This window comes from Arvicanthis niloticus, chromosome 2 (genome assembly GCF_011762505.2).
Source record: "Arvicanthis niloticus isolate mArvNil1 chromosome 2, mArvNil1.pat.X, whole genome shotgun sequence".
In the NCBI taxonomy this organism is placed as follows: Eukaryota; Metazoa; Chordata; class Mammalia; order Rodentia; family Muridae; genus Arvicanthis; species Arvicanthis niloticus.
In genome coordinates, this window is record NC_047659.1 from 74,524,312 (window position 1) to 74,551,355 (window position 27,044).

At 46.1% G+C, this 27,044-nt stretch overlaps 1 protein-coding gene across 4 annotated transcripts in view; it reads right to left on the reverse strand.

Annotated features, from left to right (window-relative positions):
* Nucleotides 1-27,044, reverse strand: part of Ldlrad3 (low density lipoprotein receptor class A domain containing 3) — a 234,752-nt gene that overhangs the window by 88,514 nt on the left and 119,194 nt on the right. For all 4 annotated transcript variants that reach the window (XM_034496668.2, XM_034496667.2, XM_076929338.1 and 1 more), the window contains exon 4: nt 25,300-25,434. In XM_034496668.2, coding sequence (XP_034352559.1) covers nt 25,300-25,434 — 135 coding nt within the window. The remainder of the gene's footprint in view (nt 1-25,299; nt 25,435-27,044) is intronic.

Below are 27,044 nucleotides of genomic sequence, written 5' to 3' on the forward strand. Positions count from 1 at the left end.
TTCAAGCCACTGGGGTTTTTATGCAGCCTCCTCCCAAAGCCAAGGAAACCCAGCTGCCCTGTGAGCAGCTAGATTAAGGCCCCCAAAGACACTAGATGGCGCAAGAACGTGCTCTAAACCATGAAGATTAGCCTGCTGCCCTTCACCCATCCTGCTCCCGACCCAGGTGGGCTCACTGAGACAAGATTTGTGGTACAAACTATGCAATCTCCATAAACACTCCAGATTCTATAGCCAGAGACAGTGGGATGGAAGTTGTAAGATCTGTTTCTGTTTTCCGTTCTGACCCGAGACATCTGGGCATTCTCTTCTGGATTCAAAATGTGAATAAACCAGGGGAGTAGGTTTACTACACTGCTGGGCTGCATGCTCAAAACCATGTATGATGGCAGATTTCATGTGCTGTGTATTATACCATAATCATTTTAAAAGGACAGATTGTCCCCAATAATGGCAATAGTATTTCATTCAGAAAAGCTAAGCATAAAAAACTTGTTGGTGCTGTTTCTTGGATTGATATATTGTCCTTTGGCCTCAAAGTAACCAATGTATTTCTTTACTACTGGCTGATTTCAGGACCCAACCACTGTCATTCATGATACATGCTTCTTCCCTGACAAAGAAATACCAATCTTGCCCTATCTGAGAAGGCCAGAGGCAGGAGGACATTACAGAGGAAAAGCCCTACCCCAACCGCCATGCCCCAAACTAGCTTGCCAGCTGCCTCTCATCTCTCTGTCTGCAATTACATGTGTAAAATGCAAGCATTCCTCATCTAAGCACTGTAACAGGCACAGCCTCCCATCAATGCTCTGAGATCCACCAGGCACACGTGTGTGTGGTGGGAGAAAGTCAGGAGAGGACATCCTGAGAGAAGGCAGGGTCGATGGAGCACACAGAGGTAGAGAAGTATCTGTCTAGTCAAAGGGGTGGATGATCTAGGATGCTGGAGTCTTCAGAATGGAAGAGCAGGAGAGATCAAGTGCTTTGATTAAAATTCAGAGAACAATGCATTTCAGACTCCGGAGCTGACAGCTCCCGGGAGTGGTGAGGGGCTGACTGGCTCTCCTACAGCAATAACAAGACAGCGTCGCCACAGCAGCTCCTAATCAGCAGCAGTGATTCACAAGGAACACCCAACACTTCAGGGTGCCTGGCATGGTGTAAGTGCTCAGACTTGGGGGGAGAAGGCAACGAGCAGTAACAACGGCAGAAGGCTGGAAACTCAGCTCCAGCTCAGGCTTAGGAAAAGGCTTCGAAGGCTTGTGGTGAGGCCAAAACAGCTCACCAGAGCCCTGTAACACCCTCTGGTCTCACCCAGGCCAGGTGTTTCTGCTTCTGCTTCTTCCTTCCAAATGTCTCCTGGACCACTCCTGACCTCCCAGTGTTCTGGAGATGTAGGTCAGGATCTTATGCTGTATCTAGGACCAGCCCCTACATGGCCCAGGTAGGCATTACAGGCAGGCATCCCCACACGTCCTCTCTTCCTTTGTGGGTTCCCTCAACATGCTGTTCCCTCTTCTCAGACTCCTGCTCACCCTCTAGATGGACACTGCAAGACTCTGAAGAGGACTCCACTCTGCTCCTATTGTGCCCTACATGTTCCCTTACAGGAATCACATGATTGTCATTTGCCGTCTGTCTGTCTCCATGCTCTGCAGTGAACTAAATGAACACAGTATGTGTGCGACAGGAGGCCGAACCACGGTTATCCCATCAACAAATGTGGATTGAGGCTGGGAAGGGAAACAATGTCTTTTGGCAGAAAGTGGTCATAAAACAGTTCACCAAGCAAAGACCCAAAGGAGGCAAGAAGACTGTGGGGTGGGAAGACTCGGGGCAGGGGTGGTACAGAAGTTCCTGCTGCCACAAAGTTCCTCCTTTTACAGCCTCGAACTGCCTCACAGTGACGGGAATATGACAAAACTCTGCCTCAGCCGCTATCCCTGGCCAAGTCCCCGACCTCAGCTTATTTATACCTGCCTGCAGGGGGTGGCGGAGCTTGCAGAGCTTGGGATGGGAACTGGAAAAAAAAAGAAAAAAGAAAAAAAGAAAAGAAATATCTACAGGATATGAGCCCAGAAATCCCTGTGGACCTGTGGCAAGCCTGGCTGGACGTTGGCTCATGTCCACAGTATGGCTGGGGACCCTTCCTGGCTCCTTGTTATTTTCATTCTGGCCTGAGATACAGGATGTTGGATGTGAGGATGAAGGGAGAATTTGACAGGAAATTCCAGACCTCATGTCTCTGGCCTTCTTAGAATCAGCAAGACACCAGCTCCTGCTCATAGCAGCCTTAGCCACCGCCCGGCAAGTCAGACTCCCTGGCTTTGACATACTCAGAGGGACAGGTGGACAGAAGGAGCTACTGCCCCCAGAATTGGACAGTGCACCTCTGAACTTAACCTCTCCCCTATGGTGACCAGGGCATTAGTATCTGAGATAACTCCTCAAATCTCTATCTGAAGACAGGGGCTCCCTCCCCATCATTCCTTCTCTATTCCTCCAAATCAGATTTCTAAGTCCATCATGTCTCCTGTGTAAAATCCCGAATCTGCCTGTTTGCTCCATAGTACTTGGCAGATGCCCTCCAGTCTTCACTTGGTTCTAAAGGCAGACACCCAGCACAGTCTCTTGGGCCAACCTTGGCCTCTGCCTACTACTGCCCATCATACCTGAAGCCACTCTTTGTGTGTGAGTCTTACCACACCTGTCTGCTATGTGTTACTGCTGCTCTTAGGATCTAATGATTTCTGTGACATCACCCCACCCCCAGGCCCTAGGTGAGCATCTGCGCACAGTGACTTAGTAATTTACATTTGTCAAGCACCTGGAACAGAGCAAGGCAGAGCAAGTCACTGTTAACAGTATAAGTTGGACTGGGATTCTCGGGATGGGGGAGGGGGGTGGGGGGAGGCAGAGGAGCCTCTATAAGAGCTGAGCCCTATGGGGTGGGTGTTGATACAAGTGCTGATTAACTGTTTGCCTAGATACTGTATCACAAACAAACAGGAAATTAATTCTCCATCTTTCAATTCCCTTTCTGAGTTTAATTGCAAGCCATATAATTGGTCTCAATTTCCTTTAAATAAAAAACCCTCTGCTATCAATATGTAACAGCAAGAAACTCCAGCTATCTGCTGCCTGGGATACTGAGGACGGTTCCTCCCTCCTCCAACGCATGTCCTTTAGAAGGTAGTTAGTCTCTGCTTTTGGGAGACAGCGGGACACATTCTGATATACTTTTGTAGGGCATTAAAACACCCCACCCCAGACCTTTGAGGTAGCCAAAGCAAGGCAAGTGTGTGCTTTAGACATCCACAGGCAAATACAAAATCTAAGAGCGAGGTGACAGAAAAGTGCTTTGGAGCACGGGCTTTGGAATCAGGGTTAACATCTGACAAGCTGTGTGATCTTGGGCAGGTTGTGACCTCTCTGAACCTCTGTACCCCAATCTGTGAAGAGAAGGCAAGTGATATGGGAGGCTATGAGTCAGACAAGGAGCAAGTGGGCGACCTAATTAAGAATCCAGCATGGTGACTCAGATGTGGTTAGAAGTTGAGGCACCATCACCAATTTATTATCTTAATGCTGCTGTTGCTGCTGCTACTTCTGATACGAGGCCACAGAGCATGTCAAAGCCTAAGTATCACAAGGCAGACTGGGAAGTGGCCAGCATTTATGGCATAGTAAGGCTTCTAGCCGTATTCTTGAATTCAAGACTGTTAAGCTTTTCATCCTTGTAACCGAGGCTAGTTCGCTTTTCCCTTATAAATGGGGAAACTAAGGCACAGAGAGAGACGAAAGGAACTCTCCCAGGATTAAACAACATGTACTGTATAAATCCAAACATATCAGTGCAAAAATCTCCTTCTCCCAAGTGTTATTTTATTTTCTGTGATTTTCAGAATAAATTATTCACAACTGACCGTCTTTCAAACCTCCGCTCAGCCATCCCAGATCCATAGGCAAGCTTGCAGTCTTGTTAATGTTTAATGAATACAAATAAATCATAAAATAAAGATATTCCTTAAGACCTATATATTTAGCTCCTAATGGCTGTTTGTGTCTTCTTTGTTCAGATCAGGATATGAAATGTTCAGGAATATGGCTTTTATTCACCTTTGGGTTTTTTGAGATAGGGTATCATGTAACCATGCCAACCTTGAACTCACTAGGTGGCTAAGAATGACCTTGAACTCCTGATGTTTTTGCCTCCATCTCCTGGGTGCTGGGTTCACAGCTGTGGGCCTGGTTTATGCCAGCTGCTGAACAAACTCAGGGCCTTATGCATGCTGTGCAAGCAGTGAGCTACACCAATTGAGCTACGTGTCCAGGCCCTGGCCTTTATTTTTTTTTAATGCAAATCTTTCTTTCAAAACACAAAGTACGCTGCTCCGTATTATGAAATACAATCAGATATAAAATTCTCCAGCAATCACCGACAGTTCAGTGGATTTTTCTCTGGCTGGCCCCATAAAATTCTGTTTGCAGAGGGAAGCTCGCAGGACACATTGCCTCGTCACTGAGTCTAACTGTGGAATGGTTGTTACAAGTGTCCAAATGATCTCAACCATCCTTTGCCTTCACTGTCTTTATATGTGAGTCCTTTGTGGGCTGTGGCTACACAGAGTACTTTCTTCTTTCCAGTAGAAATTTAAAAGGAAGTGAAAGACAGATAGCCATAGATTACCTGGAACACTGGCATTATAGAGACTAAAGCCCAAATGGTGACCAAGTGCCCCCCAGCCATCTCATCTCATCATTGTACCTATGGAAAAAAGTAAAGTTGAAAGTCTGACTAGGTAACTGAGTTGTCACACCTTACTGTCTAAATTTGACACAGCCCACAGCCAGCTTCTCTGGGGATCAACATTCACCCCCTGACCCCCACGTTCTTGTACTGGGACATGCTGGAAGCGGCTGAGATGGTATTGGCTGACAGAGTCTTTCACATAGCTTCTTGTCTTCAATGAGAAACCTGCCTACTGTGACTACACTGGGTGGCCCCACTGGTTACAGGGCAGCTTTGCTCTCAGTAGGTTTCAGCCTTGATTCAGGAAAAGGAAGCAGGGTGGACAGGGCCAATGGAGCCTGTGAGCAGATCCATGCCTCTCAGGGATAAAGTGTCAATGCTCCTGCTTGAGGCCAGCACAAGAACTGGTGTGTGGAGAGTGCAAGACAGGAGCAAAGGGGAGCAGATGAGGGCTTCCTAAGGAACCTGTGAGGCTCCATAGAGCAGAGGGCTAGGTTCTAAACGACCCTGTGTGTGAGACTGAGGAGAGGCACTGCGTGTGACCACAAGGACACACTGACTGTTCTCCACAACACTCTAAAGTGACCTTGTTTGTCCCTGGTTGGACATAACATAAGCTGTGGCTTCTCTGCTTCAAACGAGAAGTGGCTGTCTATCAAAGACTGACTAGGGACTGCTGGAGAACACAGAACAGGATCATGGAGCCACTCCACTAGCCAAAGATCTATGAGGCTTAGGATCACCTCGCCCAGTGGGAAAACACTACTCTATCCACAACGTATCTCTCTAAGCCCATGGGGGGCGGGGGGACCACAAAGAATGGCTTCCCATACCTGCTTACTTCAGTGCCAAGAAGAGGAAACAACCCCCGGCTTGCTATGTCACTAGAAGCCTCACAGTCAGCAGGGACCTCAGTGCACAGCTTACACACTCCCCAGTGGCCAGTACAGACTCTGTTTCCCCCTTTACAGAAGTTGATTTGTCTGCCTCTTCCATAGTCAGTGACTACCCAATCTGGGCTAACAATAATAATCTTATTAAGGATGACAGTAATAGCAATTACCATCTGCTCAGGGCACACCGTGTGTCACACTGTGCAGAGAGTACTTTCATGTATTAGTTAATTCACTGCTTAGCAACCCTGTGCTTATCTCTATTTTACAGATGGAAAATGGAGGACAGAAAGAGGAAGTCTTCTGCCTATGGTTTCACAGTCAACACAGGCAGCAGAGCTGGGATCTGAGTACAGACCATGCACTGAACTAGCTCTCTCTCTCTCTCTCTCTCTCTCTCTCTCTCTCTCTCCTACCTTTGTCTAAGACACACAAGGAGGTAGATGGGTTTAACTAACTGCAAAGGAGTCATGATGAGGGAGGACAGCCTGTGTGACTCGGATGTGTGTGGCAGAGGTGTGACTCGGATGAGTGTGGCAGAGGTAGGAGAAACCTGAGAGGCCCTGAGGCAAGAGCATGGCACATCTGAGAAACAGAAAGGAAATTTTCATTGTGGGAGAAGTAGAGGTCACATGTGGCTGTGGCTGAGAGATTGAAAGGGCATTGTGTAGTTCACAGTAAAAAGTACTGACACAGGGCAGGGGAGTGATTTAGGCTTGCAAGCATTTGGTCTTATATAAATAAACTGTGATGGTGTATGTTTATAGTCCCAGAAATTGGGAGGTAAAAACAGGAGGATTCCTGGTGTTTGCTGGCCAGCCTATCCTGGGTGAAGCAATGGGTGTTAATTCTTCAGGACAAAGGTAGGTGGTGTTTTTGAGGAAAAATTTTTTACTCTCTTCTTATCCACACACATACACATGCACATACATAAACACATAAACACAAATGCTCAAAATAATTTTTAAATCTAATCTTTTTTTTTTTTTTTTTTTTGGTTTTTCAAGACAGGGTTTCTCTGTATAGCTCTGGCTGCCCTGGAACTTACCTGTAGACCAGGCTGGCCTTGAATTCAGAATCTGCCTGCCTCTGCCTCCCAAGTGCTAGGATTAAAGGTGTGCGCTACCACTGCCCGGCTCAAAATAATTTTTAAAGAGTACAGATTCCATGACATGTACTGAAATAACTCAGCACTCTGTAGATCCCAATAAGTAATAGTTACTGCTGTTCCAACCTGGGTGGCTTCCATCAAGTACCTAAGTTCCTGGACCTCATCTGTAAAACAGCAGCAATGACACCCAACTCCTAAGGCTGTTGTATTAGAAGATTTAGTTATCAACTTAAGGCCTCTTAGGATACTGCCAGGTCCTCAGTAGGTCTTGCTTTTACATCCCCTGATAGACAGACTGACCCCCTAAACTCCAGGTTACCCCACATATTCATTTGGTTGTCTATTTGAGGGGGGAGGTGAGACTGGTAAGGGTAGAGCTGAGAAACAGAAGGAATGAGGCAAAATTAATCTGTGATCAATACTGCTTGTGGCCATTATGGTGACAGGCAGCAGATAAACACATAAATAGAACCGAAGACCAGCTAACCCTGCCAGCTGTTGCCATCAGCCACTTCGCCCAATTACGCAGGCTGTCGCATAGCCTTCTATCATTAGGCACTCCCTGACATTTTATTTGTGGCTGTCCTCCTCCCTCCCTATTGTATTTAGTCTGCTTTTATCTGTGAAGGTCTAGCTAGCCTCACTTGAGGCTCTGACTTGCAGTAATTTAGAGTTAAGCATTATTTTATAGTCTATGTAAATAATCAGTTAGAAGCAGGCTGGGTACAAGGCAATGCCTGCTTCAGCCAGAGCCTCAGCAGACTGTGGAGGCTGGCTGGCTGGCACAGACTCTCCCTCAGTCAGGTGCTTGAACAGAACTGGGCTTCAACCTGGCTGGTCTCCCATAAGATAATACAACAGCTGAGCAATGAGCCAGTGTTTCTGGTTAAGGCACCCCTCCCCATTTCCCCAATTCTATAATCCTACTCCCAACTTCTCACCCTTAACCTGTGCCTACAAGCTTAGCTGAGCCACCCTGAAGTTTTCTTTTTAAAAAGAATTATTTATTTATTTTATGTATATTAGTGCACTGTAGCTGTCTTCAAAAACACCAGAAGAGGGCATCGGATGCCATTGCAGATGACTGTGAGCCATGATGTGGTTGCTGGGAATTGAACCTCAGGACCTCTAGAAAAGCAGTCAATTCTCTTAACCACTGAGCCATCTCTCCAGCCCCAGTTCTTCTTACTAGAAACGAAGTTATTTCCTATTTCCATATCCCACTAGGCTAGGGCTTGGCCATATGACTTAGCTTGGCCAAGGCATCAGTGGAATATGGTATGAGCAGAAACTTAAAACATTCTTGAGCCAGGGTGCAGACCTGTCATTCTCCAAAGATGGACAGTGATAGAGAGGAGGCAATGGAGGCAGGACAGAGCTGAGCCTGTTTTACAGACTGGAGCTACTTCTGGCAGAAAGGAGCCCTGCTACAGACTAGGTTCAACAGGCTGACAAAGCACAGACAAAACACCCATTGGGGCTAGGAGTCCAAGGCCCTGCGTTCCATCCCCAGCAACCCCACCGTAACTAAAAGAGTAAAGAAAACAGAAAGAGAAAGCATGTACTATGTATGTCATATGTCATGTGCTACATATGGACTGCCTACCCACTTTGCCATGGGGTGGGATGTAAGGAGAAGCTTGTAAGAGGCTGGACAGGAAATGTTTTGTTAGTCCATCACTTTCACTGGATTATGAGTGCCTCTGGCTGGGACTGGGTCACTTGCATCTAAGATGCTTCTTGCTTAATAAATGTTTAACAACAACATCAAGCACTTCAATGAATGACTGCTATGACGTGTTACAGAACCTTCTCTATGGCCAGGTCAGTCACCTTACCCTTATTTCAACAGTCATAATGAAGAACAGGACAAGTTTAGTTCTCTGAAGTATGGGACTGCCCCCCCTCCATGAGTTATAAACACAGCAGTGTGAAGTCCTCAACCCCATGCTGAGCCTCACGGCCTTGACCGCTGCTCCCAGACTCTCGATGGATGTCGAAAAATGCACAACCCAAACCCTTGTTTTCAACACAGCCTTCCCTGTACTTTTCTGCATGCCCTTCCCACCCAAACCAGGGTGCACGATGCTGACAGGTATGGCAGGTACTTTGCATAGCAGTAGCTGGGAGCCTGGCTGAGTCATAGAGTAAGGCTCTGTCATCTGCCTGGCTTTACACAAGTCCCACCATGTCCCTCCGGCTTGTTTTCCTCCTCTATAAATAGAGGGGTCTTGGTGATAAGAATGGCTTCCTTAGAAGCTTACAGTATTTTGTGATGGTAGGGCCTGGCACACAGGGAGGGCCCAGTGGCAGTCAGGAACCTTTGCTCTTTGATGGGCTGCAAGCGGCAGGAGGTGAAGTTCTGAGGGAGATGGTGTCATGACTTCTGTTCTTGAGAAAGAGGCAGCCATCCGATCTTAACACGTATGCCGCAATGCACACCACTTGTAGAGTAAACGGAGGCTGTTCTCTCCGAGGACAAATAGTGTGAACCACCTCTGAGAGTCCACCGAGCTCTCTTTGGTTATATTATCTGCTGCTGCCCAAGTCCCTCCCCAGCACCCCCCCCCTTTTTTTTTTTTTTTTGCCTTTCAAGTCGCACCACATTTCCCCCAAAAGAATAATAATTTACTAAACATGCCAAACCATATAGCAGAGGGAGACAAGTCAGCAAGGGTGGGGTGGGGTGGTGCTGCTGCCGCAGCTAGCCCATTTCATGCTGGGCTAGATGTCCTCTGTCCTCCTATACATCTATATGCAGAGTTCATTTTCCATTTGCACAGACCACTGACAGGCGGGAACGTATGAATGAACCTCCATCTATATTCCAGCCTGGCTGCCCCACCCCCGCTCCTGCTCTCTGCTCCCATGTTAGGCAACTCCTCTCCCTTGGTGCCCCTGGCTGCCGCCATCATTCTCACTTAGGCAAACTCTATCTATGTATTTCACTCCTCTAATTTCCTCCCATAAATCAATCCTCCCTCCCCTTGGCTGCTGCTGTTCTGTTTGGATTGCTCTTCTAGTCAGTTGTTCATTTCATCCAATTGTGTATTCAATGAAGGGTTATGAAGTGCCAGCTATGTGCAGGGCAGTAGGGAGAGAAGAGTGAAGTCGGGAGCTGTGTCCTAGTTGAGGCTGCTAAAAAAAAAAAGTATAAACCATGTGGTTTATAAACAACGAGGATTCATTTTTCACAACTTGGAGGTTGGAAAGCCCAAGATCAAGGCTCTGGTAGCATCATAGTCTGGTGACTACCTGCTTCATCAATGGCACGTCCTTGCCTCAGGCCTCTTTTATAAATGTACTCATCTTATTCACAAGGACCCACTCTCAGGAAACATTCACTTCCAAAGACCTACCTCCTGATATAATCAACTGCTTTGATAAAATACTGACGAAAGCAATTTAAGGAACAAAGGGTTTATTTTGGCTCCTAGTTTGAAGATACAATCCATCATAATGGGAACCTCGTGGCAGGAACTTGATGCAGCTAGTTAAGAACAGCACATGCTTGTACTTCACTCTCTTCCTCCTCTAATCCAGGACAAGCCTAGGGAATGGTGCTGCCTTCCTTTAGCATGGGTCTTCTCAACTACTCCAATCCTGATACCCTCTCACAGGCATGGCCAGAGGCTAACCTAATCTAATAATCCCTCATAGATGTCCCTGGAAGGCTTGCCTCCTAGGAGATTCCAGATCTAGCCAAACAAACAATTGATATTAACCATCTGAGGGGTTAAGATGTCAACCTTTGAAAGTGAGATGGGAGTGGTAACAATAAGACCCCTGCTGGGAGACCCATAATTTTGCAGCATTCAGAGCAGGACAACTGGGTTCCACTCCATCCTCTTTGCCTACCAGCTGATAAACTCAAAACAAATTACAATAACTAACGTATCTTGGCTTTATTTTCTTCAGGGTCAAATATGGATAACAGTTACTGTCTCATGAGTCAATGAAAAAAAGCATCCAAAACATGGCATGCACAATGGTTTCCTATTACTGTCCCCACTGACCACCTAACACTGCCTGCTAGGCAGCATATGTGACTGTCCTAGTGAAGGAGACTGTCATTAGCTCTTCACAGGACAATGGTGGGCATCCTGAGGTCACACATTGGAAAGAACACCTTCTCTTCACCACACAGTCTGCTTTAGAATTTACTTCCCATTTATCCTAACTGGATATAAATCCCCAAGAGAAAAGGACTGCCACATACAACGTGTGTATTTGTCTTCAGACTGGAAATATCGCTGAGGGACTCTGTGCAGCGCATCGTTAAAGACAAAGATGACAAAGATGCCAGGAGAGCTCAGAGACAGAGGAGAATAGTACCCACATGCCTGCAAAAGGATATTTCTCTTGCTCCATTCACAGCATACATAAAAAGGGAGCTCAAGATGGCTCAGATGCCCAAATGTAAAGTTAAAACCAAACTCCCACTTTGTTTCTCAGACTATTTTGAGACATGTCTGTCATGTACTCCAACAACACTCAGTCTACATCACTCTTTTGTCTCATCATCCCTCTGCGGGTTCACTGGCCCTCTTCTACCCTCCTATCTCAGACAGTTTTCAAATCTAGATTCTGCCCATGAAAAAAACCATACACTATCGGTCTGAGTAAAGTGGTAAAGTCTTAAAAAGAATATAGAGCTGTAAGTCTATACTGGATTAGGATTAAAGCAGACACCAAAAGTACAAGCAACAAAAGAAAAATTTACAAATCAGGTTTGTCAAAATTACATTTTTCTATTCCAAGTGTTAAGAAAGTGAAAAAACAAATCTCTGGACAGAGGTCTTAGGGCATCATTGCTGTGAAGAGACACCATGACCAAGGAAAGGAAAACATTTCATTGGGGCTGGCATACATTTTCAGAGGTTTAGTCCATTATCAACAAGTGATAGAGAAGGAGCTCAGAGTTCTACATCGTGATCCACAGGCGGCAGCAGGACACTGCCACACTGTGCTTAGCTTGAGCATGGGAGACCTCAAACCCTGCACCCACGGTGGCAAGCTTCCTGCAACAACGCCACACTTAACAGTGCCACTCCCTATCGACCAAGCATTCAAACACAGGAGTCTATGGGGACATTTCTATTTAAAGCCCCACAACAGGAGAAAACTTTTTAAGTCATATATTTGAAAAAAAAAAAAAAAGACTTACTTGGATACTAAAGAGTTCAACAAGAAGATAAATAATTTAATGTAAAAATGGGCAAAGTATTCGAACAGACATTTATCAAAAGAAATTAGGTGGCACGTGCCTATAATCCTAGCGTTTGAAAGCTGGAGGCAAGAAGACCAGGAGTTCGATGCAAACCTGAGCACACAGTTCAAGACCAGAGTGTGTCATAGGAGATTCCATCTCAAATAAAAGGATATAAAGTTTATATAAGCACATGAGAGACTGATCAACTGCTGAGCAAGCACTAGCTACCAAGAAAACAAACCAAACCCACAAAGAGATGAAGTTGTCCAACATAAGGTCGGCTGTATTAAATGAGCAAGCAAAGAAATAGCCAAAGCCCCCAAACAGGTAACCACAACTGTGCGCCAAGACACGGAGAAAAGATGGCCCTCACGGCACTGCTGCTTAGGTGATATAGCCTTTCTGGAGAACAAGAAACAAATTCTTCAGAACACACAATTACTGTATGGTTCAGCAATTCCAGCCCTCGGTTTCTACCTGACTGTCCTGGCTTTAGAGTCCCATACACATTGTATTCACAGCAGCGTGGTTACAGAAGCTTTACAAAAACAGAACAAGTCAATGCCTCCTGGAGTGATGGACACTGATGAAACTGGGCTAGCTTCACAGTGGAATATTATTTGGCAATGAGAAGGAAGGGAGGCATACTGGAGCTTAGCTGAATCTTGCCACCACTGTAATAATACCTTAGTTGGGGTTTCTACTGCTTTGATGAAATTTCACTGTTCATCATCAAAGGAAGTCAGAACAGGCCCTCAAACAGGGCAGGAACCTGGAGGCAGGAGCTGATGCAGAGGCCATGGATGGGTGATTCTTAGTGGACCCACCAGCCCAGGGATGGCACCACCCACAATGGACTGGGCAATTCCCTACCAGTAACTAATTAAGAAAATGCCTATAGCCAGATCTTATGGAGGCATTCTCTCAACTGAGGTCACCTCCATTCAGATGACTGTATCTTGTGTCAAGTTGACATAAAACTAAAGCCAGAACAAATAAGTAGAAATCACAAACCCCACACAGTGTAGAAATAGTCAGTTACTTCCCTGACCCCATCCAACAAATGGCAGTCCCTCTCCAGTCCTAACTCAGCAGTTCAAAACTCAGCCGCAGAATTCCAATGAGCTCCTTCCACCCATCCTTATCTAGTCAGTTTTCTCCAGCTGACTTGCCAGGTATCAAACACTGCTGAGAGTTGACCATGCTGCTTTTCTGTTTAACAAATGTCGTCTCTAGAAACTCTGAGCACACCAATGTCCACCTTTCAAGTCTTTTCTGAAAGAACACAAACATCTTGTAGAACCATCTGAATTTGGCTGGAAAATCAGGAGCTGCAGGGTTGTCAGAAAAGAAACTCCCACTGTCAAGGGCATTTCCACTCATACTGGAAACTGCCCTTGGGATGGTTCACCTACACTGCCAGCTTGACTGGATTATCAACTAGCTACCTAGTCCTAGGGAAGAAAGGATGTGTAGCTCAAGAGTGTCTGTGAAGGGCATTCCAAAACCTAATGGGTCATGAGAGCTCTTGACCTAGTGACAGAATTTGTCTGAGAAGGAATCATAATGGATGGAACTGTTAGGAAGTGGGCCTTGTTTGTTTTTTTCCTCTGATTTCTATCTACTATGGGGTTGGCAGCTCTCCTTGGCCAAAGGCACTCACTACCATAAAGGCTTGCCCATGTGCAAGAGACCAAGCCACCACAAACTGCACTTTCTGAAACAGTAAGCCTAGATAAAGCTTCCATCCCTTCAGATATCGGTCACAGTGATAGGAAGTTAGCTAACAGAGCCAGCCCGACAGAACTCAGTCACAGACCACCATGGCCTCTACCCATCAGGATGGGTGGGAAACGGGCACTCATGACTGCTATTTAGGTCTCAGATCTGCTGAAATGTTGAATGCTTGAATAATTTTAAAACCTTATGGTATGATTCCGATTCTGAATACCTTAATGAAATCCAGCAAGGAACATGGTAGAGCCCCCCAAACCCCCAACAAAACAAAGCAAAAGACAACCAAACAGAAAATCCAAACAAAAGGAAGGAAGGAAGGAAGGAAGGAAGGAAGGAAGGAAGGAAGGAAGGAAGGAAGGAAGGAAGGCCAAAGGCAGAACCAAGATTACTTTAGAATTCAGCAAATTAGTCTAATTTGCTTCGTGTTTCAGTTCACATCCCAATTTAAATATAGTATGTATTTAATATGATGTGAAGTCATATTTTAACACCTTCCAACTGTGAGGACTTTGCAATTCTAATAGAAAACACGCCATAAATTAGCCTGAGGTGACATGTCGCTTCCACGTGTCTTGAAGTGTGATTGTCTGGAATGGATCAGGATTCAGAGACTCCCCTCTCCCCCCATTCTTTCCCTTCCAGATTCTGACAGCTTTTACTCTAAAATATTAGTCACATAAAAATGCAAACTCTTCTTCTCCTCAATAAAGAAACTTCCTCCACACTAAGCAAGATTTACATAAACACGCCAACAGGTAGCCAAGAGAAGTACAATGTACTTGGAACCACCTTTCCAGCCCAGAACATAACTTTCTGATGGGACTCTGGTTCCAATGACCTACTTCTGTACAACAGAGCATTCTCAGACTGAAGGTCTTACAACAATGGCATATAAACTTCCCTGCGGTTTAAGAATTCTGGACAATAATGTCCACTTTTGTTTGGAGCCTCAAGCTTTGTTACAGACACAAAAGACGTGGCTAAAGCTTACCTGGCAACATGCTAAAGGGCCAGTGGTCCCCCAAATAGTTCTCTCTTCAAACAACTCTAGTGGTCTCTGAAGACTGGCTTGGACTTTGTGGTGGTTTGAATAGGTATGGGCCCCACAGACTTTTGCATTTGAATGGTGAGCCATAGGAAGCAGCACTGTTTTGAGATGTGGCCTTGTTGGAGTAAGTGTGGCTTTGTTGCAGGCAGTGGGGGCAGGTTTTGGGGACAGGCTTTGAGGTCTCCTATGCTCAAGATATGCCCAGTGTGGCACATGATCGGATGCCTTTGGATCAAAATGCAGAACTCTCAGCTCCTTCTCCAGCACCATGTCTGCCTGCATATTGCCATGTTTCCTACCACGATGATAATGGACTAAACCTATGAAACTGTAGGCAAGCCCTAAAGTAAATGTTGTCCTTTACCAGAGTTGCCGAGGTCATCATGTTTCTTCCCAGCAATAAGACCCTAGCTAAGACAGGCTTCCTTACAGCATAGAGCCTTGTCTACCATATATACACAATAATTGAAGCCCAACGGAAGCATATTCCAGACAAGAAGCCCTGTGGCATTTTGTATCGTATTCGTGGGTGTCATGAAGTATCAGTGTGACACATTTTGCTGAGCAAACAGTCACAAAGTCTGAACCAGTTTCTGGGAGAGTGGACACCGCTCCAACTCCCCCAAAAAAGAGGTCCCAAAGGATTTGTGAACATACTTTAAGGCTGCCAGACAGAGGCTGGAATAAAGACAGAAGTAAAGGGACCACTGATGGGACACAGGGTTCATAGTGGGAAGAGCGATATACCCCAGTCATTTCCTCCCAAACCACAACATGTTTCTCAAGGGAGGCAGGCAGGCACTGCCACACCAGAGAGATATTGAGGGAAAATCTATAAAAGGTCCTAAGCCACCTGGGAAGAGCTGCCTGACAGATCAGCTAATGAGGACAAAGTATCTGTCCTTGGAGATTTCCTTCACATGCAAATTGACCTAAATTGGGAGCCAGCTGACCTCAGTGCAAAATAAAGGGAAGAAAGGCACAACCAGAGTCAGGTTTCTGTCATCTGAAGATTAACTAAAACCTTGGTCCCACTCCAAAATCAAGATAAAAGCATGGCTCTCCAAGGGTCACCATGGCTTTAGAACAAATTAGCTTATGAAGGAAGAAACAAATATGAGAAACGCCTCCAATGTGACAGCTGGGGTGGCTGAAAGAGGCAGCCATCACAGGGTGTGTCAGAAGCACTGCCAGGAATGTAACCTGTGGGTATGGCAGCGTGCTCCAGGGCTGGCCCAGGTGGCTTGTGGGAGCCAGCACAGGAAAAGCACATCAGTGCCCGTTCTTGGCTGTGTAGAGTGACGTCAGGCAAAGCAGCAACACTTTCCCCAAGTCTGTGGACACGAAATTATCTTTGGACTACTGGTTCACGTTAAAAGGATGTGTAGCAGATTCTGGGGTTAAATAACTCCCAGTATTCATCCTTTTCTCCTTTCTGCCTTTTCCTAATATAAATTCCTGAGTTTAGACTGGACACTATGAGGAAGGAAAGATTTTCTGGTCTCCCCTGTAGCTTGGGTGTACAGTTCAGGTCACTAAGGGTATTGTGTGACCTCTTGGTCATCTCCTTCAAAACGAACTGGCCTACATAGTTTCCCTGTTCTTCCTTCTGGTCTGAGGTCTGGGAACTAGGATCTGTTGGAGCGCCTTGGGTCTGATGAGGGTAGATGGCCTCACTGGCAGCCATACCAAGCTTTTTATATGAGTGCTGGGATTCAAACCTGGGTCTTCATGCTTGAAGACCAAGAACTCTAACCCACTGAGCCATCTCTTCAGCCTCACAAAGCTGTGTCTTTGAATACATTCTTCCTTTGGTCAGAGGCCCACCCCCAACACATGTATCTGTGTCCACTTTTATTTACCCTAACTGACTAGGCAAAGAATCTATTTCTCAGAAGCCTTGCCATACCCCACCAGGAAATCCTGCCATCCTATGCCTGCCCCCTGCTTTCCCAGAGGCCAGTTCATTCCTCTATTACAACATTTATCACACTTTAGAGTAATTATCAAGAGTGGATTATATTTCTCGCTTGTAAAACTGTGAGCAACTTTGATCTGATCTGGCTTTGAATTTCTTCCAAGGCTGGGAGGGGCTGGTCAGTCTCAGACAATACAAAGAGTGCACATAGGAATGAGTGCTAGGAAGGGCCAGCAGAGGACACTGTTGATGGAGTCAGGAAGCTGAGGCTCACAGTCAGTCTGCAGATGAAGCAACGCCCCCTACATCCTCAATCCAGCTGCCCTCACTATGAGAACCTGCAGAGCAGACTCCGAGAAAGGCAGTCAACTGCACACATGACCCCACTGCTCTGAAACCTGGTCTATCTGCTCAAGCTAGGCACACTCTGCAAGTGTCTAAGCTAGCCTCTCCCATTCCCCAGGGACCAGGAGAGGGAGAGAGGCCAGAGCTTGTGCAAGAAAGGCGTGGAGAAACTACAGCAGCTGCTCAGCAGATTATCACTGTGGGTAAGAGACCAGGAAGCAATTACTGCCATGAGTGTAGAATCTGTCTGATTTGCTTCTAAATGAGGGCTGTTTCAGAAATCTTCAAACTCCTGCTGCAGTGGTTAAAGGGAAGGACACTTCGGATGCAAACACTCAATTACTAGGAAGAAAAGCCCACGGGTACAGAAAGGCGGCAATCAGCAGCTCCAGCCTCCTTCTGTTTCTCCCAATGAAGTCAGCATTTTCTGTCTTCCCCAGCCCAGCTGGGATTTCAAATTCTTAAATTAAAAGCACGAAAGGAAAAAAAAAAAAAAAGCTTCCTTATTCCTCCTGCTAAATAGACCTCCGGCAGTTTTATTCTAACTAAAGCTAAATGAATTCTTTAAGAAGATGACTTTTCCTTAGGACCCCTTGAAGGGAGCTCTTGACATCACAGGATAGCCACTAGTCTTAGGATAAATAATATCCACCCATCAGATTCCAGCTGGTGTGACCCTCTGGGTCATTTCTACCAAACCTAGACTTGTCTTCAGAGAAAGCTCTTTGTCATTCCTACTTGGAAAAACCAGGCTAACATGAGCACCTCTCATATCCGAAGCCCTTTACAGCATCTGCAGGAGTTATCCCTGGTTTGGTAGCTTGGATCTGTTTGGTGACAGGCAGCAAAGGTCTTCCAAAAAGTGTAAGTGTTTTTGCTCTCAATGATGCAGGCTGGTGAGAGGCTTGAAGCCACAAAGCAGAGATCAAGCATAACTGGCCAGTTACTCACAGAGCCTCCAGCCCCCCCCCCCCCCACCTGATATCCCTGCACAGCCTACTTGCCTTCTTTGATGTTCTTGTCCAGCTTGTCACTACATCTTAGTGATTATAGCTTGACTTCCTCTCTGAAAAGACTGGCCCAACTCTTCTCGCTGTTAGCCCCTTCGTGTGATAGGGAATCTGACTGGATAAGGGACAGTGAGAGCGCTCCCACAGCACACATCTCAGCATGTATGTGAGAGCATTAGAGATGATTAGATCATGGGAGCTCTGACCTAACCAGACTCAACAAAGAAACTCTGGGAGTGCAGGAAAGGATGAGGGTGCAGGAGATGATTGGGGGTGAAGGTACAGGGTTGACTGGAGAAAGTGTGCCTCCAGAAGCACACCTGTGAAAGGTATACCTTAACCCTTCCCTTCTGTCATCCTCTTTTCTGCTGCCATGCAGTGAGCAGCCTCTGCCATGCTTCCACTACTGTTTCAGGCCTGCATAACTCCTTGCTTTGCAGGTTTTAAATTGTTTGGACTACATACAAATGCAAGGGACCCATCACCTTAGGAAGCTCGCCAACTGCCTTGGGTCTCTCTATGTCACCCAATGTTCCACTGATCAAAGTAAGCAGAGGATCCATTAACAGAGGCATTTTCTTTGGCCATTCTGCTAACAGTGAGAAGGGTCTTAAAGAGCAAAGAACTGAGGATGATAATTCAGTCTACCACATGGTGGACAATGGAGGTGGCCCTTGGGAGAAACACCAAGCTCTAAATTTCAGCATTAGCCAAATGGTTCTTCCAATGAACCATAATGTGTGTGAATGGCACAGAATTCACAGAGTTAGCAGTGGTGGCCAGATATGGTGACCAGATGCCATCAGGACACTTTCTCCTTGGTTCAATCAACTAGCCATAAATGAATTCTCTATAAGCACAGGCTCTAATATGCTTCAGTGCAACCAGTTGCTAAGACTGACTAAAGCACTGTCAAACTGATAGAACCCTATACAGCCTATCACCATCTCAGTGAAAAGCTCTGTTGACGAGTCATCTAGATCCTAATGTGCTGTAGGCATGTCTGTGGGCACTGTCTTAATTGTTCACTGATGCAGGAGAGCTCAACCCACTGTGGGTGCCACTATCCCTAGGCAGGTGGTCCTAGGCTGTATAAGAAACCTAGTTAATCATGAGCCAGAGAACAAGCCAGTGAGTGAACCAGCAAATAGCATCTTTCTATGGTTTCTACTTCAGGATCCTGCCCTGACTTCACTCAAAGATGGACCTGGAAATGTGAGATAAAATAAACCCTTTCTTCTTCTACACTGTGCTTATCACAGTAACAGAAAAGAACTAGGGTAGGGCTGGAGGGGGTAAGAAACAAGCCCAAGGTCCCAAGTGTCTGGAAACTGGGTGACCTTGTACAGAGGTTCTGCCTCGACCAACTCCAGTTCCAGAACCACTTGGGACAGAGCTAAGGAGCCAGGAGCTAAGGGGAGCATAAATATAGGAAACAAGGCCCTTGAAATACAGGATGAGAGGTGTCCCTCAAGCCCAGCATGGTCCTACCACCCCCACAGAGGCAAGACCAGTTCTCTCCCCAGAGGGTTTTTCTCAGCAGCCCCAGGTCCTCCCTGTCTCCCCTGAGTCATGTCACTTGGTCTGTCTACTCTGATGGCTCCCCAGCTCTACACATTTCTGTCACCATCTCTGGTTTCCCACAAAAGGTGTGGCTATGCTTTAGTTAGGGGTCATTTCTTGGAGATTGCAGAAGTTGGTTGTGCAGGACTGCCGTAACGGCATCAGTCTGAATCAGTATCACTTACTTGTGGGGTGGGGTGTTCAACAATCAAAATCTATTGTCACACAATGTGGGAAGACCAGAGGTCCAAGATTAAGGTGCTGGCAGAGGGGTTTCTCTGAAGGCTGTGAGGACAGTGGGTTCCACATCCCTCCCTGGCCATCTGTGGTTTCTTGGCCATCTGTGCTGCAAGTATCCTCCTCTTCTGTTTTTATGTCATACAGTGTTCTCCCTGAGGGTGTGTCTGAGACCCAAATTCCACTATGATAAAGAGGCTCACCCTATCCTGATGGGACCTCCTCCGACAAATTATATTGTCAAGGACCCTGCTCTTAAATATGGACATATTCTGTGGACCTGGAGGCAGGGTCCAGATTGTGATAAATGAATTTTGAGGAGCAAAAACATAGAAAGTATGTAATTTCTAAGTTCCAATTCACTCTTTCCCTCCTTTCTCCTTCCCTTCCCTGACACATGCACACACATACGTGCCTGGTCGCGCAAAACTCCTCCACAAAACTCCTCACCTGCTAGGGTGACTGGCAGATCAGACCTCGAAAATGCTCCGGGGTTGGAGAGCCCATCAGTGTGGTACTATCCTTTACAAAGCAGACATGTGAGAGCCAAGGGGAGGACCATGCCCTCCCCTCTGGTTCACGGTTCCCCCCACTTTTAACTCTTGAAGAAGCTGGAGCCAGACTGCTTCCTGGATTCCAGAGTAACAGAGGGTGGAGGAGGCCAGGGTGGTGTGGCAGGGTCAAGTTCACATCTTAGCTCCCTACCCGCCTGCTGTATGCTCTTGGCCTAGGTATTCTTTAGTTTTTCATCCAGAAAGCGTGCCAGAGGAGCACAAGGTCCTGGGGTGAAGGTGGGGTTGTTAGAACAGAGCAGAACCATGTGAGTGGACAAAGGTCCCTGACACCAAGTTTGAACCTCAGCATGTTCTCATCCTATAAAGTCCTTATGGTCCCTCCCAAGCCCTGACTGGTCACCATGACCTGGGACTAGAATACGAATCACTGGATCCCACTTGAGAAGCCACAACTGAGGTTTCACAGAGGAGGCTCTCCCTCCAGCCTCCCCTCTGATCAGGGCCGCTGGTGGGCCTCAATTCCTTCTTCCCTCAGCTCCCTGCTGGAGGAGCCTCTGCAGCCCAGCAGTTTACAACATGGAAAGTGGCTTTCATCTGAGAACAGACAGAGTAAGAGGGAAGGGCTATTCATGACCTGTTCCTGGAAATGACACTCCCCTGTGTTTGCTGAATTTCTTTTGTTTAAAGGCAGGTGATAATTTGCATTATTCACAATAGCCAAAAGGGGGAGGGGCCCAAGTGTTTGCTGACAGAGAAATCAAATGTGGTATATCAGCAATAAAATGGAATATTATTCAGCCTTTCACAGGAAGGAAATTGCCTACATGTTATAAAATAAACAAGATGACATGCTAGGCAAACTAAGCATCTTACAATAAAGACACGGTATTTGATTCTCCTCTACAAGTGCCCCAAACAACCAAACCAACCAAGATAGAAAGTGGAAAAGCAGTTACCAGGGTTATAGGGTGGAGCAGAGAGAGAACATTTTTTTCTTTGTTTCTTAAATGCATTCAGAGTTTCAAGATGTAAATGTTCTAGCAACTGGCTGCATAATGGAAAAAATAAATTCTGCCACTGAACTTTAAAAAGTACTTTCAAAAGTTAAGATAGTCAATTTTATGCATCTTTTAGGGGGGGGAGGGAGGGAGAGATGTACTAGTCAAACCATCCAGATCACATGACAAAGGGGTGGGATTATACACATGTGTCAGAGGTGCCATCACTAGAAACCAAAGCCACATTCAGGTAGCATTTTCAAGGCCACCTGAACAGTGTTCACACCTATCATCTGCATGGCAACTGCTGCTATATCTCAGACACACACGTCCTAGTTCCCAAGCAGAGGACAGTTACAGTGACGCTGTACCAAAGATACCCTCTGAAAGCACCTTACAGCAGGTGATGCTGTAAAGCAATGAACCCCTGATAAAATCTAACCCCACCACAAAGTTTCTAATATATCCCATACAGCATGCTGCTGTGCACCCTGGTGGTCACCCCTGCTTCCAGTTCCTCACAGAGGATCCTCAGTGGGATGGAGGCTGGTTTCAACCTACTCAGAGTAGGAGAAAAGCATTTTGAACAACCCATATCATTGCCTTGAAGTCATATTTATTCATTTCTTCTAAATAAACATTGTAAAATATCTTTCTTTCCCCACATCAACTGAAAGCAAAGGGTTTTTCAAGGGCTAGGAAGCCCAAGTGGTGAGCTCATGTGCAGTCACTGAGCCAAGTACCTGGTGCACTGCAACTGATGATAATCCCATGAGGCAGGAGTGTACATCATGTTTAGTCACGAAGCCTCTGAGATGCTTCAGGAAGGCAATGCATGGAGTCCTGGTAGTTCACATTTAGAGCCTACGAAGTGGACTCCTGAGTACTCCACTCTCATCTGAACAGAGAGACATGCCCTTAGGAGGGATGCAGAAACACAGGCTGGCCAAGGGGACTCACATCCAAGACTCTTATCTTGTGCTTACTTTGGGACATATTCCCATAGTCAGAATGACAGACTTCCTTATTGGACACATAACAGTACTTTGTGTTGCTTTCATAAACTGTAGCTCCTTTCAGTAACATACTGAAACAAAGACATGATGTGATACCACAGAGTTCAAGTTAAACAGAACAGATTTTTTTCCCCATCTGCTAACATTTATGGAGCCCATTATGGGTGAGGCAGAGGGTACTAGGTAGGACCCCAGGGACAAGAAAGGCAAAAAGGACACACCCTACACTCCTTGGTACGTAGGAAAGATTCCTAGCATAATGGTCACCACACATAGAGGTGTCACTCATTCCCTGATGTCATTTGCGTAGTGACTCACAAATCTGAGAGTATAACAAGGGAGACAGCTTGGGTCTCACCAAAGCTTTTTTTTTTCTTTCTTTTTTTATTTTCTTTGGGAGGGTGAGAAATAATTGCATCAACGTGGCTCAAAGTCTTTAATTTGATACTGAATGATTTCACACATGGCCTGGGGAAGCAGGGTGTCTCAGTTACTTTTCCTCTGCTGTGACAAAATGCCCTGACCAAAGCTACTTAAGAGAGGAAGGTTTGTTTTGGCTCATTGTCTCAGAGTCCGGTGGAGTGACAATCTGAATGAGTCTCGACAGCAACAATGTCCAGAGGACAGATGCAAAGCCTTTGTCTACCACCAACTATTTCTAAATCTTTGTATCTATAAAAGTAGAATAGGGGTTGGGGGAGCAGAATGTAAAAACACTAACTTCAGCTAGCCTACAGAGGGACCAGCCAATCCTACAAAGGACAAACAACAACCTGGTCAGCAAACGGCCCAGGAAACTGGAGAGGGGATGTGGCGAGCTCACACACACACACATAGAAGGTTAACACTGACCCAAACAAATCAATGTCCCTCACTTTGAGCTTAGACCTGAGGTCCTCTCATGAAACACTTGGGCATCACAAGTGAGACTAAGACACACAAGCACACCAGATACTGTGTAAGAAGCAGGCTTCATAGGAAAATCTCCTATACAGATAGCTACTCAATTCTGTGATAGCCACCCACCATTAGCTTCCCACACTGGCTCTTCCTCAGCACAAGTTTTCCTTTATAAAAACTTGACTTTGTAAAAGACAGCCATACACAGAAGTTTAAATTTTCCTAGCTAAATAGTGCGATCAAACTCTCTCTAAGGCTAGGGTAGGTTAGAGCAGCTGCGCTGAGACTTGTGCATTAGAACCCACCAGTACAGCATCAGAATGCAGTGCTGGACTCAAGCACACCAAGTGACTCGGTTGGTCTGCAGCAGGGGCCCCAGCACTGCATGCCAAGAGTCTCCATGCATGGCAGTGGCTGCTGCAGCTGCATGAAAGGCTATTCTTATTGTAGCACCGAGGAAGAAAACAGACAAGAAGGAAGTTTGCCAAAACAGAACCACTACTCGCCTCACTCAATACTTCCTGCAGATTCTGGCAAAGCCTGTTCTGATGCACATTTACCTTTCCTATGGCCCTCTGGCACACAGATGTTAGAGGTCATAATTCCTGCTTGGTCCACACCCCACTGGTGATGTGAATATGGTCCATTTGCTCATTCATTCGTGCATTTGTAATGACATAATGAACAGCAACCAAAGTAAGAGCCAGGACCTTGAAAACAACCCGTCCTTGCACTCTCAAAACTTCCCCTACCTACCTCCACCTCAAAACACATTGCAACTAGTTAAGCCTCTTGCTTGTCTTGTGGCTTTATTAAATCTATAAACATGACCATTCAGTAGAACACTGAAAGACAAATGAACTCTACTGACAAGCAATAATATGGGTGAATTGTGGTCATAACACTATGAAGGATAAGAAGTGGAGATCAAATACAAATAAAACCAATTTGTTAACATTAGAAATACATGTTCTTCCGAATGCCTTAAAATAGACGTACATTTAGGTCTTTTAACTTCTTGTACTCACTGAAGAAATACATGTCGGGAGTGGGGGTGTAGCTCAGTTGGCAGCACATTCACTATTCACTTAGCATGCATGAAGTCCAGGGTTTCATCCCTAGCACTAAGTAAAACCAGGCATAAGGTTTATGCTCATAATCCCAGCAGTGGGAAAGTGGGGCAGAAGGATCAGAAGTTCAAGGTCATTCTCTGGTACACAGGAAGGCAGGAAAGGAGGGAGGGAGGGAAGGAGGGAGGGAAGGAGGGAGGGAGGGAGACACGTACACTGAACAGGATCCTGTGAATTTTGACAGGAAGGGGGGACTTTGTTCTCCAGTGTCCTTCCTCTTCCACCCTGCAGCTGCAGCCTTCAGTTTCCACAAAACAACCCCCAAATCAAGAGTTTTTATATGCACAGGCAGTTCACACAAGAGGGAACCAAGAAGTAAATAAACTCCAGGGGTTTGGGGGTGTCAGTGCTCCTCATAATCAGACAGCAATGACAGCATATGGGGAGGCTATCCTTTCATGACTAAGTTAGAAAAATGAAAAAAAAAAAAGCAAAACCCAGAGCAGCTGTGACTGTGACTGAGCTGTCAGGGTAGAACTGTCAGGCACAGCAGTGAAACCAAACAAAGAGATTGAGCCAGCTGTGTGAAGAAATGCAGTCATGACCCATGCAGGCTTCTCATTCTCAAGAACTCATCCTAAAGAGGGAATCTGATGGGGGTAGGGAACTCACATGACTCCCAACAACACAACTTGGGAAACCACAGCAATGCAGGATGCGTAATGCAACCGAGGACGAGCACAGGAGAACCGTACAGGCATCGTTTAACATGTGAAGGATACCAAACTCAAAATGGTAGGCACATGCTTCATCAAGACTGTGCAACACCCAGGATTAAGACAAGTACACAAATCACTGAGGTTGCTGTTTGGAGGAGGAAGTGTGTGCTGTGCCTGCTGGGTCGGATCGCTTTTGTTGTTGCTTGTTATGTTTTGTTTTGTTTTTCTTGGTGGAGGAGACCAGCACTTACCTAGAGAACTCTCGCAGCTCTCCTCGTCACTGTTGTCTTGACAGTTATTCTGCCCATCACAGATGAAGCTCTTGTCAATGCACAGGCCATTCCTGCAGTGGTAACGGGCCGTGGAGCAGAGCAGGGGGTTCGCTGCTGTGGGGAGAGAACAGAGTTGGTTGTAAGGGAGCCCAGCAATATCCCCTTGAGGACCCAGGAGCCTTTTATAGTAAGAGAAACAGCATGGTCAGGCTGTAGGGTTAGTCGGAGCTCTTCCAACCCAGAGCCTGGCCAGCCCATGACCTGGACCCTGTCTCCTTCTAAACCCTTCTCCCAGGCATTGTGTGGTGTCTCATGACCACACCAACAAAGCCAGAGGTCAAAGCCTCATTCTAAACAAAGCTTTAGACTGCCCAGCAGCTTTTGTTGAGTCTGAGGCAGAACTTGGAGCTCACAGACTTTACTTGTGGAGTCTAGAAGGGATGGATGGTGACAGAAGACACGGGAGAACACCAGATCCAGAAACAGCAGCTGAGATGGAGACCTTCTGCCTCCAAGAAAGGGACCAGCTGATGAGACACAGGAGTAACAAATCTTCTCTCTTCTTTAGTTTTTAAAAAAATAGTGTATGTGTGTATGCATGCATGAGAATATACATATGTGTATGTGTGTTTGTCTTTATTGTGTATGTGTGTTTCCATGAATGTGCATGTGGGGGTTGCTGCGTGTGGGTAGAATCAACATCAGGTGTCCCAGTAGTTACTTTCCACCTTATTTTTGAAGCACGGTCTCTCATTGGGACTGAAGCTTATCAGCCCCTCTGATGCCTTCTCTATAGAGCAGAGACTCCTCATTCTTCCAGGCCCTCTAGTGTTCCGGTAATCTTCATTTCTTCCTTGCCACCAAGCAGACCCTGAATTTATGCAGGGACTCTCTTGAGCAGCATCTTCAAGGGGCAGCTGTTCACAACTCTTTGAGGGAACTTAAAGGAACTGGGGTCTGTCCTTCAGAAAAGAGATGCCAACTGCACAGTACTGCACAGGCAGACACAGAACTGGTGAAAAGCATGGAGCCATCTCCCCAAGGACATGGCATTTACACAGTATAATCTGTCTTGCTCTCCATCATATTCTGTTTCCTATCAGTGAAGTGGCTGAGTGGAAGTGTCCTCTAGTTACTGGGTATAATGGCTCACAACTCCAATCCTAGTACTCCAGTCAAAGAGGCAGGTGGATCTCTGAGAGTTCAAGGCAAGCAGGTTTATAGTGAGACCTTACCTAAAAACAGTCACCAATCCTAACCCTGACACTTAGTCACTGTGCAAACGTCAGCACGCTCTGTCACCTCTCCAAGCCTTGGCCGCTTTCTCTGTAGCCAGGATCAACTCCATAATTTTATGAGATCCAGTGAGAACTGAACATGGTCAAATGCTCTAAAATTATTAAAAACACACAGGACAAGAGTGGAACATAAAACCAGGTGTGGTGTCCTTCTAGGCTAAACACCAGTGCTGTATGATTGTAACAGGCACATCCCATGATATCAATTCTCCTGATTACAGCATTAACCTCCGTATCAGGTGAGACAGAGAGGAAAATGTCCACGCTGAGTCTGACATGATGCAGAGACTGCCCAGATTAAAGGTGTGAGCTACCACACATAGCAGCTCAAGGCATTTCTACATAGCCACTTCACTGATTGAAAACAAGGCCCTGTCTTATCCTCACTTCCCTGCAAGGGATTGGGTAATGAGGCAGACTTCCATA